The following is a 21,123-nucleotide window of genomic DNA, read 5'->3' on the forward strand; positions in this document are numbered from 1 at the left end:
ATATAGCCGCTGGAGAACAAATATAGACAGTGTTTATTATAAATAAGTAATTTAATACACATGCAAGTTGCTAATATCATTATTACTGTAACGTTATAAGTATAAGATCTCAAGCCTAGTATTTTGCTTATTTAATTTTAACTATTATCCGTAAGTCTCATAGTTTCCAGCCGATAGTAACAAAATGATCCCTGCAATATAATCGATACTATGGATACTATATAACAAGGTTGTCTATTTACAACATAGTAGATAAGGATGTATCGAGATAAGAATACACTCTCCTCTATAAATGCCAAATATGCATAGCATCCTCTATTTTAGCTGTATATATGTTTTGTGTTGTTTTTATTGTATGTTTGTTATACTCATGCCACTTTTACTTTCCTTCTATGGGCGCTGTCCTATAACAATAAATAAAATGATAATACCAAGCATTAACCCTGGACCAAGGACATATATAGCCTATTACTAAGGTAACACAAAAAATCCAGAGCGAATACGATATGCCTAATATAAAAACGATGCATCTAGTGCTTTATACAATAAGGGCGGAAGTGAAGTTCCATTTTGGACTCGCAAGTATGGGCAAAACCAGTGTTAAAAACCAGAAGGATGGAGGGATCGATCATCCTGACGAAGCCTGATTACACAGGCGAAACGCGTAGATTGTGGAGCAACGGATTGGAAAAGCCTGCAAGCCGGACCGCCGTTGCGAACAGCTGATCTGTCTGCCGGCAGACACCAACATCCTCTGGACGATTTGAGACACAAGTCTCCAGAACGGGAAGACATCTATAAGGTTAGTGGGGAAAGAAGACTTTCTACAATATACCCCCTAACCCACGGAGAACCTTTACATATCAGTCCACTTTCCCTTCACTAAAGGGACGTCCCCTTCCGCATAAGGACTATTTGATCACCTTTGATAAAGACTTATATATACATACGGATTGATATACTAGTACAATAGAGGCATACAAACGGTGCACTTTGGGACATAAGCACAATAGGAATATAGACAAAGTAAAACGCTGAAGCGTATCTGCCTAAAGAATCATCTATTTATTCCATTTTCTTACTATCTTGTATTGTCTTATATGTTTGTTGTGTATACCGGTATTAGATTTTCTCTATATATATGAAGTTTTTTTACATATGAAATTTTTTATATATATGAATTTAAAGTTTCAAATTTTTTTTTTATATATATGAACTTAAAGTTTTAATTTTTATCTTGAAAACCCTATGAACCATTCTCAATAAATGTAAAAAATTTTTTTTAACAAAGTGATGTGTGCCTGAACTTTGTATAGAGTAAGCGTGGGGGATCCTTCTTCTTTACACATTATTTACAGATAGGGGGAGTGGAAAACCCCTTTTCTCCCAGCTGCTACTTTATAAACAAAGTGGTATTAGCGCAGTCCCCAACCCCCAAATATCTATCATCTGCCAATAAATGTATAGTTTGTGAAAGATGACTAACAGTAAAATGTGAGCTTCTTCTATAATAGCTAAAATGCTATATTTTGGAATCTTAACAAATGTTTCTGCCAGGGGCGGATTAAGAGAGGAGGTGGCCTGTATACAGCCACCGTATGAAGTTGTGAGTAGATTCTGGTACTGTGTGTGGTACTTCAGAGAGGTAAGTACACTAAATGGATGCAGAGTGTGTGGTTGGCCCCCTATACACAGGGGTCCATGGGTACCGCACACTCTGCAACCATTAAAGGTACACCACCAGTATCTTCTGAGTTGACCCTTCTGTGACATTCTTGTCTATCACAATGAGAAGCATCATTTTTTATTGATGATTATTGTGGCAATATATAAAAATACTTATTCTCTATGATTCACCAATATTATGTCTTCATGGTAACTGAGCAATACAACCAAAGGTATCCAGAAGAGTTACAAATGAATGTGGAACACCATGTTCTTCTCTACCTCCATGTTCTTCTCCACTGGGCTTGTGTAAGGAAGAGATATGGGGGCATCTCGGAATACAGACCAATGATTGCAATGTGACCGCTTTAAGTGTGACTGAGAAACAGGCCCAAAATATGTTATATATCTATAATGAGACATTTACTCAATAAGTTAAATATAAACTACACTTCCTATTAAAATCTATAGTACATGTACAAACTGCTGGTCCTAATTGGGGAATCTGCATGCCCACAGGACAGAATAATCACTATAATGAAAAAAGAGCTGTAAAAATGACAGTGATAAGGCTGTATAAACAGGGCCATCTTAATGTATAGGGATACGGGCCCTCATTCAGATACTGAAGGATCTGCGCCGCATGCCGCAAAATACCGATGTGCAGGACCCGGTCTAAGCATGCATGAATGAGTCCTGCGATGTTGGAAGCAGTCTGGCATTAGATTGTCAGCTTTGTCGGTGTGGTGCTGCCGTTGCTGGGGAGGGACGAGGCCCGGATCTACAACCGAGGGCAGAGATATCCCGGCTTCTTGGTTGCTCCTGCGGAGGTCACGCAGCCGGCCATTGGTATCGTAGGTTCCTTGGACGCAGCTTGGATCAGTACTGCAGCAGATAAGTAACCACAGCCCCGGCATTATTACATGCGGGTGGGGGGGGTGGGGGGGCAGGGGTCTGCCGCTGCAGTGAGCAGATGGGCATGCCCGCCATTAACATACTGCAGGGAGGAGGGGAGAGGGGGGTGGGAGCCGGAAGATGAAGAGTAAAATATCACCACCTGCTGCATAAACATATTAGTGCTATTGCTGCTGCTTTAATGTAACCAGCAGCAATAGCTCCTCCACCAACATCTGAATGACGGCCACGGGGCAACACAATTCTACTGCCATTTGCACTTGGGCGGGTGGTGCTCACACAATCAGAGCGGCACGGCAGCATTCTCTACCTGCCTCAGAGCCTGCAGTGAATAGTTATCAGCATGCTGATTGGTGGAAAGCTCCAACCATCCACCAATCAGAGTGCTGACAGTCATTCACTTTATGCATTTGAAGAGACGGCGATGGACCTCAGGAGGGGCATATTATTATTTCTCTAACGTCCTAAGTGGATGCTGGGGACTCCGTCAGGACCATGGGGAATAGCGGCTCCGCAGGAGACAGGGCACAAAAAGTAAGCTTTTAGGATCACATGGTGTGTACTGGCTCCTCCCCCTATGACCCTCCTCCAAGCCTCAGTTAGGTTTTTGTGCCCGTCTGAGCAGGGTGCAATCTAGGTGGCTCTCCTAAAGAGCTGCTTAGAAAAAGTTTTTTAGGTTTTTTATTTTCAGTGAGTCCTGCTGGCAACAAGCTCACTGCATCGAGGGACTTAGGGGAGAGAATTTCAACTCACCTGCGTGCAGGATGGATTGGATTCTTAGGCTACTGGACACCATTAGCTCCAGAGGGAGTCGGAACACAGGTCTCACCCTGGGGTTCGTCCCGGAGCCGCGCCGCCGACCCCCCTTACAGATGCTGAAGATTGAAGGTCCGGAAACAGGCGGCAGAAGGCTCTTCAGTCTTCATGAAGGTAGCGCACAGCACTGCAGCTGTGCGCCATTGTTGTCACACACTTCACACCAGACGGTCACGGAGGGTGCAGGGCGCTGCTGTGGGCGCCCTGGGCAGCAATATATAATACCTTTTATGGCATATAGCCATTAAGGCTATATGTATGTATTTAACCCATGCCAAATGTCTAAAACTCCGGGAGAAAAGCCCGCCGGAATAGGGGGCGGGGCTTATTCTCCTCAGCACACAGCACCATTTTCCTGCTCAGCTCCGCTGTGAGGAAGGCTCCCAGGACTCTCCCCTGCACTGCACTACAGAAACAGGGTAAAACAGAAAGGGGGGGCATATTTTGGCGATATTTTTATATATTTAAGCGGCTATAAGGAACAACACTTATATAGGGTTGTTCCCATATATATTATAGCGCTTGGGTGTGTGCTGGCAAACTCTCCCTCTGTCTCCCCAAAGGGCTAGTGGGGTCCTGTCTTCGATAAGAGCATTCCCTGTGTGTCTGCTGTGTGTCGGTACGTGTGTGTCGACATGTATGAGGACGATGTTGGCGTGGAGGCAGAGCAATTGCCGATAATGGTGATGTCACCCCCCAGGGAGTCGACACCGGAATGGATGGCTTTGTTTATGGAATTACGTGATAATGTCAGCACATTACAAAAATCAGTTGACGACATGAGACGGCCGGCAAACCAGTTAGTACCTGCCCAGGCGTCTCAGACACCGTCAGGGGCTGTAAAGCGCCCTTTACCTCAGTCGGTCGACACAGACCCAGACACAGACACTGAATCTAGTGTCGACGGTGATGAAACAAACGTATTTTCAAGTAGGGCCACACGTTATATGATCACGGCAATGAAGGAGGCTTTGCATATCTCTGATACTACAAGTACCACAAAAAGGGGTATTATGTGGGGGGTGAAAAAACTACCTGTAGTTTTTCCTGAATCAGAGGAATTAAATGATGTATGTGATGAAGCGTGGGTTAACCCAGATAGAAAAATGCTAATTTCAAAAAAGTTATTAGCATTATACCCTTTCCCGCCAGAGGTTAGGGCGCGCTGGGAAACACCCCCTAGGGTGGATAAGGCGCTCACACGCTTATCAAAACAAGTGGCGTTACCGTCTCCTGACACGGCCGCCCTCAAGGATCCAGCTGATAGGAGGCTGGAAACTACCCTGAAAAGTATATACACTCATACTGGTGTTATACTGCGACCAGCCATCGCCTCAGCCTGGATGTGCAGTGCTGGGGTCGTCTGGTTGGATTCCCTGACTGAAAATATTGATACCCTGGATAGGGACAGTATTTTATTGACTATAGAGCAATTAAAGGATGCTTTCCTTTATATGCGAGATGCGCAGAGAGATATTTGCACTCTGGCATCGAGAGTAAATGCGATGTCCATATCTGCCAGAAGGAGTTTATGGACGCGACAGTGGTCAGGTGATGCGGATTCCAAACGACATATGGAAGTATTGCCGTATAAAGGGGAGGAATTATTTGGCGTCGGTCTATCGGATCTGGTGGCTACGGCAACTGCCGGAAAATCCACTTTTTTACCTCAGACCCCCTCCCAACAGAAAAAGACACCGTCTTTTCAGCCGCAGTCCTTTCGTTCCTATAAGAACAAGCGGACAAAAGGACAGTCATATCTGCCTCGGGGCAGAGGAAGCAGCCCCTGCCCAGGAACAGAAGCCCTCCCAGGGTTCTGCAAAGCCCTCAGCATGACGCTGGGGCCTTACAAGCGGACTCAGGAACGGTGGGGGGTCGACTCAAGAATTTCAGCGCACAGTGGGCTTGCTCACAGGTGGACCCCTGGATTCTACAGGTAGTATCTCAGGGTTACAGGTTGGAATTCGAGAAGTCTCCCCCTCGCCGGTTCCTAAAGTCTGCTTTGCCAACGTCTCCCTCGGACAGGGCGACGGTATTGGAAGCCATTCACAAGCTGTTTGCTCAGCAGGTGATAGTCAAGGTACCCCTCCTACAACAGGGAAAGGGGTATTACTCCACGCTATTTGTGGTACCGAAGCCGGACGGCTCGGTAAGACCTATTCTAAATCTCAAATCTTTGAACCTGTACATACAAAAATTCAAGTTCAAGATGGAGTCACTCAGAGCAGTGATAGCGAATCTGGAAGAAGGGGACTTTATGGTGTCCCTGGACATAAAGGACGCTTACCTGCATGTCCCAATTTGCCCTTCACATCAAGGGTACCTCAGGTTCGTGGTGCAAAACTGTCATTATCAGTTTCAGACGCTGCCGTTTGGATTGTCCACGGCACCTCGGGTCTTTACCAAGGTAATGGCCGAAATGATGATCCTTCTACGAAGAAGAGGCGTATTACTTATCCCTTACTTGGACGATCTCCTGATAAGGGCAAGATCCAGAGAACAGCTGGAAGACGGAGTAGCACTAACCCAACTAGTGCTGCAACAACACGGGTGGACTCTGAATTTTCCAAAATCTCAGTTGACCCCGACGACACGTCTGCTGTTCCTGGGAATGATTCTGGACACGGTTCAGAAAAAGGTGTTTCTTCCGGAGGAGAAAGCCAGGGAGCTATCCGAACTTGTCAGGAACCTCCTAAAACCAGGGACAGTGTCTGTGCATCAATGCACAAGAGTCCTGGGAAAGATGGTGGCTTCTTACGAAGCGATTCCATTCGGCAGATTCCACGCACGAACTTTTCAGTGGGATCTGCTGGACAAATGGTCCGGATCGCATCTGCAGATGCATCAGCGGATAACCTTATCGCCACGGACAAGGGTGTCTCTTCTGTGGTGGTTGCAGAGTGCTCATCTGTTAGAGGGCCGCAGATTCGGCATACAGGACTGGGTCCTGGTGACCACGGATGCCAGTCTGAGAGGCTGGGGAGCGGTCACACAAGGAAGAAACTTCCAGGGAGTATGGTCAAGCCTGGAGATGTCTCTTCACATAAATATACTGGAGCTAAGAGCGATTTACAATGCTCTAAGTCTGGCAAAACCCCTGCTTCAGGGTCAGCCGGTGTTGATCCAGTCGGACAACATCACGGCAGTCGCCCACGTAAACAGACAGGGCGGCACAAGAAGCAGGACAGCAATGGCAGAAGCTGCAAGGATTCTTCGCTGGGCGGAAGATCATGTGATAGCACTGTCAGCAGTATTCATTCCGGGAGTGGACAACTGGGAAGCAGACTTCCTCAGCAGACACGATCTACACCCGGGAGAGTGGGGACTTCATCCAGAAGTCTTCCACATGATTGTGAACCGTTGGGAAAAACCAATGGTGGATATGATGGCGTCCCGCCTCAACAAAAAACTGAACAGGTATTGCGCCAGGTCAAGAGATCCTCAGGCAATAGCTGTGGACGCTCTGGTAATACCGTGGGTGTTCCAGTCAGTGTATGTGTTCCCTCCTCTGCCTCTCATACCAAAAGTACTGAGAATTATACGGCAAAAGGGAGTAAGAACGATACTAGTGGCTCCGGATTGGCCAAGAAGAACTTGGTACCCGGAACTTCAAGAGATGCTCACGGAGGATCCGTGGCCTCTACCTCTAAGACGGGACCTGCTTCAGCAGGGACCGTGTCTATTCCAAGACTTACCGCGGCTGCGTTTGACGGCATGGCGGTTGAACGCCGAATTCTAAAGGAAAAAGGCATTCCGGAAGAGGTCATTCCTACACTGGTAAAGGCCAGGAAGGAGGTGACTGCACAACATTATCACCGCATTTGGAGGAAATATGTTGCGTGGTGTGAGGCCAGGAAGGCCCCCACGGAGGAATTTCAACTGGGTCGATTCCTACATTTCCTGCAAACAGGATTGTCTATGGGCCTCAAATTGGGGTCCATTAAGGTTCAAATTTCGGCCCTGTCGATTTTCTTCCAGAAAGAATTGGCTTCAGTTCCTGAAGTCCAGACTTTTGTAAAAGGAGTACTACATATACAGCCCCCGGTTGTGCCCCCAGTGGCACCGTGGGATCTTAATGTAGTCTTGGATTTTCTAAAATCCCATTGGTTTGAGCCGCTCAAATCGGTGGAGATGCAGTATCTTACATGGAAAGTAACCATGCTACTGGCCCTGGCTTCAGCCAGGAGAGTATCAGAATTGGCGGCTTTATCATATAAGAGCCCATATCTGATTTTCCATACGGACAGGGCAGAACTGCGGACGCGTCCTCATTTTCTGCCTAAGGTGGTGTCAGCGTTTCACCTGAACCAGCCTATTGTGGTGCCTGCGGCTACTAACGAGTTGGAGGATTCCAAGTTGTTGGACGTGGTCCGGGCATTGAAAATATATATTTCAAGAACGGCTGGAGTCAGAAAGTCTGACTCACTGCTTATATTGTATGCACCCAACAAGATGGGTGCTCCTGCTTCTAAGCAGACGATTGCTCGTTGGATTTGTAGCACAATTCAACTTGCACATTCTGTGGCAGGCTTGCCACAACCTAAATCTGTCAAGGCCCATTCCACAAGGAAAGTGGGCTCATCCTGGGCGGCTGCCCGGGGAGTCTCGGCATTACAACTCTGCCGAGCTGCTACTTGGTCAGGGGCAAACACGTTTGCAAAATTCTACAAATTTGATAGTATACCCTGGCTGAGGAGGACCTTGAGTTCTCTCATTCGGTGCTGCAGAGTCATCCGCACTCTCCCGCCCGTTTGGGAGCTTTGGTATAATCCCCATGGTCCTGACGGAGTCCCCAGCATCCACTTAGGACGTTAGAGAAAATAAGAATTTACTTACCGATAATTCTATTTCTCGTAGTCCGTAGTGGATGCTGGGCGCCCATCCCAAGTGCGGATTGTCTGCAATACTTGTACATAGTTATTGTTACAAAAAAATCGGGTTGTTATTTGTTGTGAGCCGTCTGTTCAGAGGCTCCTACGTTTGTCATACTGTTAACTGGGTTCAGATCACAAGTTATACGGTGTGATTGGTGTGGCTGGTATGAGTCTTACCCGGGGTTCAATATCCTTCCTTATTGTGTACGCTCGTCCGGGCACAGTACCTAACTGAGGCTTGGAGGAGGGTCATAGGGGGAGGAGCCAGTACACACATGTGATCCTAAAAGCTTACTTTTTGTGCCCTGTCTCCTGCGGAGCCGCTATTCCCCATGGTCCTGACGGAGTCCCCAGCATCCACTACGGACTACGAGAAATAGAATTATCGGTAAGTAAATTCTTATTTTTATTTACACTGGTTCCCGGTACTGGGTGTGTAGCGGCCGCAGTGCATTGCTTTGCCCAGGGCCTACAATGCTGTTAAGACAGACCTGTCTATAAAAACTTGAGTCTGAGAAACACTAATGAAAAGTAGTTATAGCTTCCTATCAGAATCATGGAACACATAAGAGGTCTGCTGTCTGAGAGCATTCTGCACAGGGTAATCTGTCTACATTTACAGGGTCACTTTGCTCTGGATTCTCAGCTAGTAGTTGGTGTAAATCTGTACTTTTTCCTATGGACATTTTATGCTGTTGCCAGTGGTTTTGATATGTGCTCTAGTGAGGTTTTATTATTAGATTTATTTCAAGCATCATTGTATTTTTTTATGATTCGGGGGCATGTTCATCATCACTAGAATGTCACAATTTCTACACTCCGCAAGAGATGTAGAAATTGTGGCATTCATCAAACTCCGAGAAAGCATTTTTTTTCGGAGTTTGATCGGGAAACTGTTCGCTACAGCGAACAAGCTTGTGCAGCGGGGCGGGGCAGGGGGGGGGGGGCTGCATTGTGATCTCTGCAGCCGGGCAGCCCCCCGTAGTAAGGTGCCAGCAGTGGAGAGGGGGGGGGGGGGAGAGGTGGGCCACGGCTGCAGGGATGCTTTCTGCAGCCAGGCTTCCCCGGCAATTGTAGCAACCCAGGGGTAGGGAGGGGGGCCACCACCACTGCAGTGCGGGGGCAGCTGTGCTGCCATGCTGCCCCGGCAACTAGCAGCCCGGCTAAAGGGAAGGGAAAGGCTCCGCTGCACTCACAGCTGGGCAGCCCCAGGAATAACATCCCCCAGGTGGCCGTGTCTGCAACAACCTCAGCCCTAAATGCAGCTGGGTGCTGGTGGTGGTGGGAAGGGTGTGGGTTGATATGCGGGGGGCCACCGCTGATAAGTAACCACAGCCCCGGCATTATTACATGCAGGGGTAGGGGGCTGCTGCTACAGTGAGTAGACAGGCAGCTCCGTCATTAACATACTGTGGGGAGGAGGGGGTGGGGGGGAGCCGGAAGATAAAGAGTAAAATATCACTTTCCGGAAGTGGTAAATTTATTAGGCAGGAATGATGAATATTGAAAGAATTGTGACTGAGAAGGGTGAGAATTGAAAACTAAAAATTCTCAGTTCACAGTTTTTTCATGATGAATATGCCCCTTGGAGTTTTTAATCAGAGTGTATCTCACTCAAGTGTTTTTTTTTTTAAATACTAATATTCCTTATCTTATAAATTAAAAGTAAATATTTATCATATGTTTATTTTTTATGGCTCATATGCATACTATGGCAGGTGACTTCTCCACTGCGTATACACAAATCTCCAGGAAAGTGGCAGCAGTGCCATCTGCCCGGTTATATTTGCTGCAAACGAGGGACTCCGGAGAGGTACGTTTTAAACATGGGTGAAAGGTGTGGAGTGTGGGCCCCGCTGGACCCAGGGACTACTATAACACAATTTATTTCAGGGATCTCTCCATCAGCCCTTATTGATACGTGTCCAAGCATGAGCATGAGCATTAACATTGAGCATGAGCATTACTCAAGGAAGACCTGAACAGCCGATATATTGTGAGTGCGGCGGCGGCGGGTGTGTACCAGCGCTATGTCTGTGAGCGACATCGTTCACAGACATATAGGGAGGGATTCAAATGTTTTATTGCCCCCGATCTCCCGTCTAAAGTGACGGGAGATATTCTAATGACCCCTGTTATCGCGCTGATCATGCCCATAAGAGACGGGTTTAGCCGTGTAAAGCAGCTAAACCAGACTAAAGACATGGGCGCGATCGTGAAAAGTCCAGTTTGGGTGTCGTCACTTTTTGCGCATTTCAGCTCACCACCCCCCTGGGGGTGGTGAGCTGAAATGCTGATATCGCACCCATACATTGCACCCATTAGCTCCCATCGGCAGCAACATTTGAATACTGCTGGCAGGTGCGATGGGGGCGGGAGGGGGGGGGCAGAAGATTTGAATCCCGCCCATAGCATCAGCCCTGCAGCACAGCCATGGCCAATATACAGTATCTGCATCGTGCTGTGTGTACAGGAGGTTGGCAGTCTGCCCGTACGCTTGCTGCAGAGGTCGCTAGTAACTGACATCGCAACTGGGACATTTACATGCTCAACTCATCAGGCTGACGATCTGCAGGTGTGTGTACACTTACCGATCATCAGCTAGGTCAGCAGATTGCTAGGACTGCCGATCCGTCGACCCAGCATAAGTGCAGCTGAATTATAGAGGTTTATACAGTTATCTTACTTGGGCTTATGTGTGTTCAGAGGTGAACTGAGGCTTTTTTACCACCATCTACTAGTTCTGCACAATCACCAACCATAAAAGCACATGAGCCTACTTCACGTAGTATAACAGCAATGTTGATTGAAACACTGTTCTGCTGCTTAAAGCAAACTCTGATATCTCTTTTATATTGAATGGTTTATTAACTCGCAATATGGTATTCATGGAGAATTAATATTCTGCCCTGAGCACATAAGAACTACGTGCGCTGAACGGTACATTGTCTACAGATGATAGAAATCTCCTATACGGTGAATCTTTCTTTAGTGCCCGTTTAATAATTGACTTCTTCTTTCAGCATAAGAGCGAAGGTTTATGTAGTTCTGGCTGTCAGTATTAGCGCCAGACACTGTGAGCATATTCATTAGAACTTGTCAGTCAAACCTGTGATCCAAATTGTAGACAGTAATCCCTTTACTGGACTTTAGCAGTTTATAAATCCAGACAGGCAGAGTGACTGTTCTGCATGAGAACAGATTTCCGGCACAAGCGCCCATTATATACCCCATGCTTTGAAGGGATTAAAGAGACATTCAGCTAAACTATATATTTTTTTAAATTAACAAAATGTTTGATTAATAAAGTTTATTTGAGAATAAATCAAGGAGGAGTCCATGTTAGAGAGCAGATTAAGGGGGGCGGATTAAGAGAGAAAAAGGGGCATGTGTAGCCTCCTCTCTCTCCAATGCAGATGCAACTAGACTCTGGCATTGTCTCAGAGTGTACTGCGAATCTGCAGGTCTCTGGGAACATGGCGTCTGTACCATCCTCCAGCTGATTTCTGTACTGCGCATGCGCAAATCTCAAAGAAAATGGCGGCTGCACCATAATCCTGGTGATTCGCACAGTGCTGACTTGGGACTCCGGAGAGGAAAGTATATTAAATGGGTGCAGAGTGTTCGTGGTGGTTCCTCTGGACCCAAGGACCTATGTGCAGATTAAGTACAGATCAGGCCCTATCTTGGGAGATGATTGGGAACTTGAAGACAGATCAGTTCAGTACCAGTGCATACGATTATACCAGCAATGGATTACCCTCATTACCTTTTGCCTTGCCCATGTTGCAAAGACTACACCCCATAAACACAGAAAACACACAATGCATGTATTACATGTAGGTATACTCTGTCTATAAACATGATCAGACACTTACGCTATATACTGCTCGCTTTTGTTATATTTCTTGGCCAGATACCGTGCTGAAGCTTTGCTGGGGATTTTCACCATGGACAGCTCCTTCCCAAAGCGTGTCATGTTACATGGTGTCTCACATACACAGTAGTCATTATCCTTTTCCACCAGGAAATCTGAGGCAGTTGAGAGGAGAACAAGACAAAAGAATGAGGACCAAAAGAAACCTAAGAAGCCCATTCACTGTCATAAAAGTGTTCCTAATATAACAAAGTTATAGAAAAATACAGTTATATTTTATTTCTCAACGTAACATTGCTTTTGTCAGCAGTAAGCCAGCAATGAGACTAGTAATACACAATGATGTTGGTTGTTCATGTTCAAATTAAATAAACTATTTTAAAAAATGATAAAATGTAACCATTCGAGAACAGTCAACATTTATAATTTATTTGTCTTTTTTCTTTTTGCTCGTTCAAGTCCAAGCTGTGAATTCGGATAAAGCAGTAAGGGGTCTATTCATCAAGCACTGCAGAGTGTCAATCTAATTTAATATCCAACTCAGTGCTAGTTCCAGCAAAACACAGGAGCAATTCAACATTGTCCCGGTGCGAGGACAGATTATCTGAAAATCTGCTGTTCTTGCAATCTTTATCATTGCTATTTCTGTTATCATGAAACTTAACACTGCAGAGTCTACTCAAAAGTGTTAATGCACATGGGTGAGCTAGGATTACGCGTGGATACTGATATAACGAATAGGCTGCGGAGGGATTTGAATGGGGGCAGAGGGATCTGAATGGATCCCTCTTCATAACCTGGGACTCCTTCCCTTAGGAAAAAGCAGAGCTTCAAAAATGTACACCAACTGGAGATGGAGTCTGTTCCCGCAATCAAATTTAAAAAATGTGTTTTCAGAGGTGGATGAATTGTGAAATGAAAAGGTCCCACTCCCCATACTAGTGTATGGGGGCCATGTTCCACTGCATGGAAGACCTGTAAGCAGGACATTTATGGGTGGCACTTGATCTCCTGTGCTGTGATGGTGACTGTGTTGGCCAATCAATCACAATAATTTTATGTATACTTATTAATTTCTTTGCTGATTGTGGATTCCTTCTCATATTGAAACATATGGCCTGATTCAGGTTTGTAATATAAACATGATTCTGGCCCATAACACAGAGAGGGGCAGATTAATTAAGCCTGGTGAAATGATAAATTGCATGGGGATAACACACCAGCCAGTCAGCTCCTAACTGTCATTTTTCAAACTCAGCCTGTAAATTGACAGTTAGGAGCTGATTGGATGGTGTGTTATCACCTTCCACTTTATCACTTTACCAGGCTTAGTAAATATTCCCCTTAGAATACACTCTGAGGACCCGATTCTGCAATCCTTTTGATCGCCTGCTGGGGACTGCCCATCACAGGGCAAGGCCACTCAGCATACTACCCGCTGCCTCCCCCCTGCGACCACACTGGAATCACGGTCGCACCGCAATTTCTGCGTGATCACAGAATTTGTTGATGTTACCTACCGACACCGCCATCCTTGTGATCGCAACGACTGCGTGTGATATCACGCAGCCGCCCTGATCATGCCCATCCTACGCCACCCGTTCATCTGACGTCGTCTCTGCTTCCCAGACACTGCCCCCGCAACGTTCCATCTCCACCTAGGAAATGGAGTCTTGCCGCCCCCCTCCCGCCCCGCGATCGCCTCTGCTTGATTGAGATGCGCTCGCACAGCTTTAGTAATTTTTTGCAGTTGGATCGTTGTTTGCGATCCAACCTGAATGAGGGCCTGAATTGTGTATATGAAAGTTTATTAATACAACAAGATCTGTATTTCAAAGTGAGCCCTATAATGTCTACTTGCTGTGACCAGTCAGCATGCTTGTAAAGCGTACCATAGTAACAACAATGTGTACTCCAGTCTCCCAATCTCCCTGTTGAGCCTTCAGGGATATTCAGGAGCAGTCTATTATGATACCACGGATCTCACATTGCAGCAGCTGATGTTGAACAGTAGTATTAATGAAGACTTGACCTTTCTGCCATATGTATTTTCCTATCACAACATTTCTCATAGCATATCATAATGACATTTTCTTTGCAGCCTCTTCTTGGCAAGGTAGTAATGTTAGCCTGTGGGCTTTTATGTCTTATATTATGATCTGTTCTTTAACGTAAAGTGGAACTCTACCTTCAGAGAATTGTTTTGTCTGGGTAGATTTTGTTTATTTTTGTACTCCTTGGATATGACAGGTTTAGGTTTGGTCTGTGCATTGGATACAACTGAATCTACAAAGCAGATGTGATTGGAAACACGGCAACAAAAATGATCAAATATTCCCAAACAACCGAATTTTATGAAGACAGAGTTTGTGATGAGCAATGATGACAGGTTATTATACCCATGGTGCTGGGCAGAAGGATTATTACAGACTCATTTCAAAGCCAATGTCAGTGCTAAGAATTTATCCTAGCACATATGGGGCATACTTGCCTATGTTTGAAAAAGCATTTCAGGGAGATGTGAAAGTAACACCTATCAGCGCGGACGTGTACTGCTACATCTGAGAGGCGTGTCATAAATAAGACTTATATCCAAATGTAAATGAGCCACAAAATTTAGTAAGATCTACTTGTTGGAGAAAAGACACTGATATTTTTTAGGATTTGTTTGTGTATTGTGTTTTACAAGAGGTTCCATATACCGTAAGTGGCCACAAGAAACCTTATTTAAAATGCATGTAGCCATAAGGATTATCGTGCCTTATAACCAATGCAGGGAAATGGCACTGATGATCTGATGATGATACAAGACTTTAAAGTGGTTAGTCACAAATGAATGCATGTATCTCTGATCCATTTTTCCACCCAAGAATGTAACAGCTGAATGATGGGGATAAGGTGCAATCAGGGAGATTGATTAACTATTCAGGGAGCCCGGGAGATCACTGCTATTTCAGGGAGTCTCCTGCAGAATGCAGGAGGGTAGGCAACTATGATATGGGGGATGCAAGTCTTTATAAAGTTTCTGCATCTTTTATATGCATTGTAAGACACTGGGGGTCATTCCAACCCGTTCGCACACAGCGGTGCTTCGCTGTAGTGCAAACGGTTCGGAAATGCGCATGCGCAGCAGATGCATTGCGCATGCGCGTCATTGCCTGTCGACGATCGTCACCGGGCAACGACGCCGCCAGCGACAAATACGATCGCAAGAAGATGGACAGGCGGGAGGCGTTCTGGGCCGGATACTCACCGTTTCCAGCCGTTTTCGGGGAGTGGTAAGAAGAACACAGGCGTGTCCAGATGAACGGAGGGTGGATGTCTGACATCAGGACCGGTACCTTCATCGCTGGATCCTTCGCACTGGGTGAGTAGCTGCAGGGCTAGTCTCTTTTGAGTGAAACTTTTTTAGCGCAGGAGGGCTGCACGAGCGTTCGCAGCCCTGCTATGCTAAAATACACTCCCCTATAGGCGGAGATTAGTTGATCGCACCAGCAGCAAAAAGTTGCTTGGTGCGATCAACTTGGAATGAGGGCCACTATCCATTAGGTAGTAAGCTCTTAGTGGTCAGAATCATTTTTATCATCAAAATACCAAAACAAAACTTGCATGGTTCTCACTCTGCATCACCTATTATCATTAAATATTTGTGGGATATTCCCCGAAAACAGATCTTTTCAGAGGAGTACCTGCAAATATGAAGTATGTCCCTGATGTACTATGAAGGGATTGCAGCAGATATCTACGCTGTCTGCCGCAGTCCCTCCATTTTTATCGGCAAATACAGCCTCCATAGTTTTTATGGGGACTGCAGCTCTGCCAGATTTTTCAAGCTCCAGAATGTGAAGCATTCAGGAGCTTGGCGCAAACAGAGTAATGCTGGAGACCCAAACCAGCAAGCCGTGTAATAGCGTTACACTATCACAATGCTTCCAGATCTTGGCCAAGATGGACTCTTATTAAAGCCTGTCTCCTGGCAAGAGGAGTTTAGTAAACTGTGTGAAAATATTGCATTTTTACATTGCGAATTTGGGGAAAAAATATATATTTATCACATACACAAAAAAAATGCAGCTTGTGATAAATATGCCCCTACGTTTTTTAAATAAATATTAACAAAGTATACAAACAAATCTATGTTGCATTTGAGTTTTCATCTTTGTATAATTGAATTGCTTAGCTCCATTTGAATAGACATTTATATTTGCCTCCAGGGATGTATTTGTACCTCTGTGAAACATCCTCTAGAAGGATATTGGGGTCTATTTACTAAGCCTTTGAGGGGGATAAAGTGTACAGACATAAAGAACCAGCCCATCAGCTCCCAACTTCCATGTCACAGGCTGTGCTTGAAAAATGCCAGTTAGGGGCTGATTGGCTGGTACTTTATCTCCGTCCACTTTATCTCCATCCAAGGCTTAGTAAATAGAACCCAAAGTACCTACCAATCAGCTCCTAACTGTCATTTTTCATACACATCCTGTAACATGGCAGTTAGGAGCTGATTGGCTGGTACTTAATCTCTGTCCACTTTATCTTTCGCCAACGCTTAGTACATAGACCCCATTACAACTGTTTAGGACACTAAGACATCATGAGCATTTTCTCTGCAACCATCAATATATGGAAGGCATGGTAATAATTTGGTAAAACGCAGTGGAAAGGGAAACAAACCGTACCCAGTGCAGGGTCCGCACATTCCTTGTACAGCTCTGGGGTGCAGTATGCAGCATCTCCTGAATAAAAAGAAAAGATAAGCAATTACATTTTTGTCTTAAATGGTGAGCTGCCGATCTATACAGGGATAGAAAAACAACATTATAGTGCATTTATGTGGGAACGTCTTACTATATGCACTGTAGCATATATATCAGGATCATGTACTGTCTCAAATTTACAAGTATTCTTTGTGTAATTAAACATGCTTTTTTAACATTATCTAGATCTAAAAACATCCAATCTCATGACATAAAGCAGTTGTAGAGGAGTCACATCCCTCCACTAGACACATGCGCAGACGCGCTCCGGGTCATAAACCCAGAAGTCAACACCACCCTGCACCGTAACAAGCTCCCTCCGTATTAGACTCTCTCCAACCTTACAAAGCTTCAAAGAAGCACTGAAAGCCCACTTCTTCATTAAAGCGTACCCTTCCACCACATAACCTATTCTCGAGGCCGCTCTCCCAACCTGCCCCTGACCTATTCTCGAGGCCGCTCTCCCAAGATGCCTTGGACATCTCGGTCTTGCGTACTTCCTGCCATCAGGCCACTTTCCGCTTGTTTGCGCCTCATGTCACCTTCCCCCTAGATTGTAAGCTCCTTGGAGCAGGGCCCTCTCCCTCCTGTTCTCATAGCCCTCTTCTCTCACACTTCTATTCAGTTCTCTCCTACAACCATCTATACCTGCATCTCCTCTCGCTCATAACTGTTCATCTCTTCCTATGGCTGCCCGCCCATAATAGTACGCCGATTATTCCTTTGCTTCCTGACATCTCAGCTGTATTGTGTACTGAGAATTGTAGTGATAATTGTTACCAGAGCCGGATTAACGGCAGGGCGAAAGGGGCGGTCGTCCTGGGGCCCCCACACACTGTCCTCACAACTACAAAAAAACATCAGAGTAGGAGTACAGCATTTACCTGTCTCCGCTCCGTCCTCCTCGGCAGCTGAGACGTTCCATTACAGCTGCGCTGCGGCCGCCGAGGAGCTTCACTCACTGCAGTGTGAAGTCTCGCGAGATTTGACATTATCTCGCGAGACTTCACACTTCTGTGAGTGAAGCTTCTCGGCGGCCGCAGCAGTAAAGGAACAGCTCAGCTGCCGAGGAGGACGGAGAGGAGACAGGTAAGTGCTGTACTCCTACTCCAATGTTTTTTTTGCAGTTGTGAGGACAGTGTGTGGGGGTCCCGCAAATTTGTTGCCCAGGGGCCCCTACAGACCTTAATCCGGCCCTGATTGTTATCTGTTCTCTGTTTTTGTTTGTCAATTACTGCAATGTTAAATGGTGTACCCTGTATTGCTCTAATGTGTGCCGTATGTATGGCACTGCAAAACACCTGTGGCGCTTTATAAATAAAATGTAATAATAATAATAATAATTAGCTCCAGTGGACATTGCTGTAATGAGGATTACCAGTCCAAGTGCATTGTGTATGCTCAAACTCAATCATTATCAGACCATGATGACTGCAGAATATATTTTGGTTACGTTCATGTAGGTTTGCATAGAATCGTAGACTTGAGGCATAAAAACAATAGGCTAATCATAATGTGCATCATCATCATCATCCTCCTAATAATAAAATTGCAATCAATAATGATATGTACGATAATGTCTTGGCTGGATGCTGTCTGACAGCTCCGCTAGCAGTGCATTAGAAATCTTCTTGCTTCCGGCTCACATCACAGCAATGTTTCTTTATATCTCTGACAGTGACAGAGCTTTATTGCGGCATAATTAAACGTTTATAATATAGCTGTCAATTTGGGAATCCATGAGATTTCACATTGGAGGGTCTCTTACTTTAAGATTGGAGGTGTTAAGCATGACCTATGGCTAGGCGATGATTTGCGATGATAAAGGATGAGCAGCAGTTGCTAAATAACGCAACCCTGCTACTGTATGTCCATCTTACTAAACTGCGGAACAGACTGTACAATTGCTGGACTATAGTGATAATAGAGTAAAACAGTATATAAATGTAAATACTAAAATAGCCTCAATCACTATGGCACTGGTCTGTCACGATCTAGGTAATTCCTTATCAGTATTTACCTTCCAAATGCCTTCTGAGACTGTCCCAGTGTTCCAAGCCTGGATTCCATCTGCACTGTCTGTGTGCAGCACGCTGCATCTCATTGTCTCAAATCTCTTTACTGTGATTCTGGCAGCTTCATGGTTAAAGCTCACATTCAAGTTACAAACAATCTTTCCCTCCAAAAGCTACCATGGGCGCAGCCATGTTTTCCTAATCACATGTTACCTTTCAGCCTATCAGCTGCACTCTGCTCTCAGCCTGATTACACAGCAGCTGCACTCTGGTCTCTGGTTAATCAGCCAGCCAATCCCTGTTTCCCAGCTGGTATAAATATCTTGTTCCTGGGCTGGAAAGATTGTCAGTGCTTCAATTGTCTTCAGTGATTCCAGTGTGCAGTTCTCCCATGGACTTTCTCTGCAGTACAGCCTGACTCCCTGGTGATTACACTCTGCAGTGTAACCTGACACTCCAGTGATTAACCCTCTACAGTCTACCCTGATTCACCTGTGTCTGAACTCCGGCTTTCCAGCAGCCATTCTCCAGATTCTTCTACAGCTCTCCAGCGATCCCCAGCATCACTTCATGCTTCACCTGTGCTTCTAAGTACAATAGTGCATTTCTATCTGCGAACCCCAGCTTCACTCAAAGCTTACCAACGATCCCAAAGTAACGATCGGTGTTCCGTCATCGATTCCAAGTCACCATCGGTGTTCCGTCATCGATCCCAAGTATTTCTCTGAACTGTGTTTCCTATTACCAGTACCAAGTCATCAGTATTCCTCTGAACTGTGTTTAATAAAACCTTTGAACTTTCCCTTGTTGTCGTGGTCACGCCTTCGGGCATTTGTTCTAAAGGTTCCCTGCATGTCCAAGAACCCTGTACTGCCTCCCAGGTACACATATACCTCAGCCCCTACAACTGAGGCTTCCCCCTGGTCAGCACCAGCCCTCAGTTGTGACATGGTCCTTATATAGGACTGACCAGGGCTACTAAAAAAAAAAAAATATATGGAAAGATGCAAATCACTAAATTAAAACAAAATGAAACATAACTGGCAACGTGCCTCCAAATATAAAGGTAAACCACAGCCCCAATGCTAACTAGCCCTGGCAAACTACCAATACAATGGAGAAAGCAGCAGTGTACCATCTTCTGTTTTAGAGCTAACTGATTCACTCAGGGACAGACTGGGGCTTAAAATAGACCTTGACCTTCTACCCAAAAAGGGGCTGTGGCCATGTGTCATTTGTGTGTGCCATAAGTCAAAGGGGGCACAACGCAGTGAGCAGTTCAATGGCCTCACGACACGCCCTCTCTAAACATGCATTCATATGGTCGGATCGGCCCATCAAGCCATCAGCCCTTCTGGCATTTGCCAGAATCACCAGATGGCCAGTTCAGCCGTGGATATGCAGTATATTAGTTTGCCAAGAGTACTCTTTGTTACACTGTATCACACACTTTTCTAATCTAGAATTTCAGGAAACCCTTGTGGTCTCCCTGAAAGCATACTTGCCTACTCTCCCGGAATAGACGGGAGGCTCCCCTGTAAATTGAGTGACCCTCCCGGCCCCAGGGAGAGCAGGCAAGTCTCCAAATTTTTCTGGTCCCCCTGCCCGGCTGCCTATTTGTTGAATCGCGTCATCATAGCCACGCCGCCTGCAGTATAATGCCGGTAATATCGGCATTACAGAGCGGGGGCGTGGCTTAAATTGTGTTTCACAGTAACCATGCCCCATACCGCCTCTACCCCGCCCCAGTCCACCTCTGCCCCGCTTTCTCTGCTCATCATTGCTCTGCCCCGCCCCCCTGCTGAGCCAACATGACTGCTCTCTCCCGAAGAGTGCAGCCAGGAAGTAAGTATGCCTGAAAATAGGCCAGCATCCCGGATCGCGCCGAATTCCCCAGTGATGTTGGAAGTCCATAGCTGAATGCAGCAAATCACCATAAGGAGGCCAGAGAAAAGTTGTTAAGAATACTGTACTGTGCGGTATAGAGGGTGCAATTATTTATGGTTTTGTAAGTTTATATTTATGATTAAAAATAGGATTTTAATTACCTACCGGTAAATCCTTTTCTCAAAGTCTGTAGAGGATACTGGGGACCACATTAGTGCCATGTGTATAGATGGGTCCACTAGGAGCCCTGGCACTTTAAGAAATTAATAGTGTGGGCTGGCTCCTCCCTCTATGCTCCTCCTAAAAGACTCAGTCTA

General features: G+C 45.7%; 1 protein-coding gene across 6 annotated transcripts in view; it reads right to left on the reverse strand.

The window, feature by feature from the left end:
• The window catches only part of ASIC1 (acid sensing ion channel subunit 1), a 457,033-nt gene that overhangs the window by 57,687 nt on the left and 378,223 nt on the right, over positions 1-21,123 (reverse strand). For all 6 annotated transcript variants that reach the window (XM_063952026.1, XM_063952030.1, XM_063952028.1 and 3 more), the window contains 2 exons: positions 16,827-16,883; positions 12,149-12,302 (listed from right to left, as the gene is read on the reverse strand). In XM_063952026.1, the coding sequence (XP_063808096.1) occupies positions 12,149-12,302; positions 16,827-16,883 (211 nt within the window). The remainder of the gene's footprint in view (positions 1-12,148; positions 12,303-16,826; positions 16,884-21,123) is intronic.

This window comes from Pseudophryne corroboree, chromosome 2, assembly GCF_028390025.1.
Source record: "Pseudophryne corroboree isolate aPseCor3 chromosome 2, aPseCor3.hap2, whole genome shotgun sequence".
Classification (NCBI taxonomy): Eukaryota; Metazoa; Chordata; class Amphibia; order Anura; family Myobatrachidae; genus Pseudophryne; species Pseudophryne corroboree.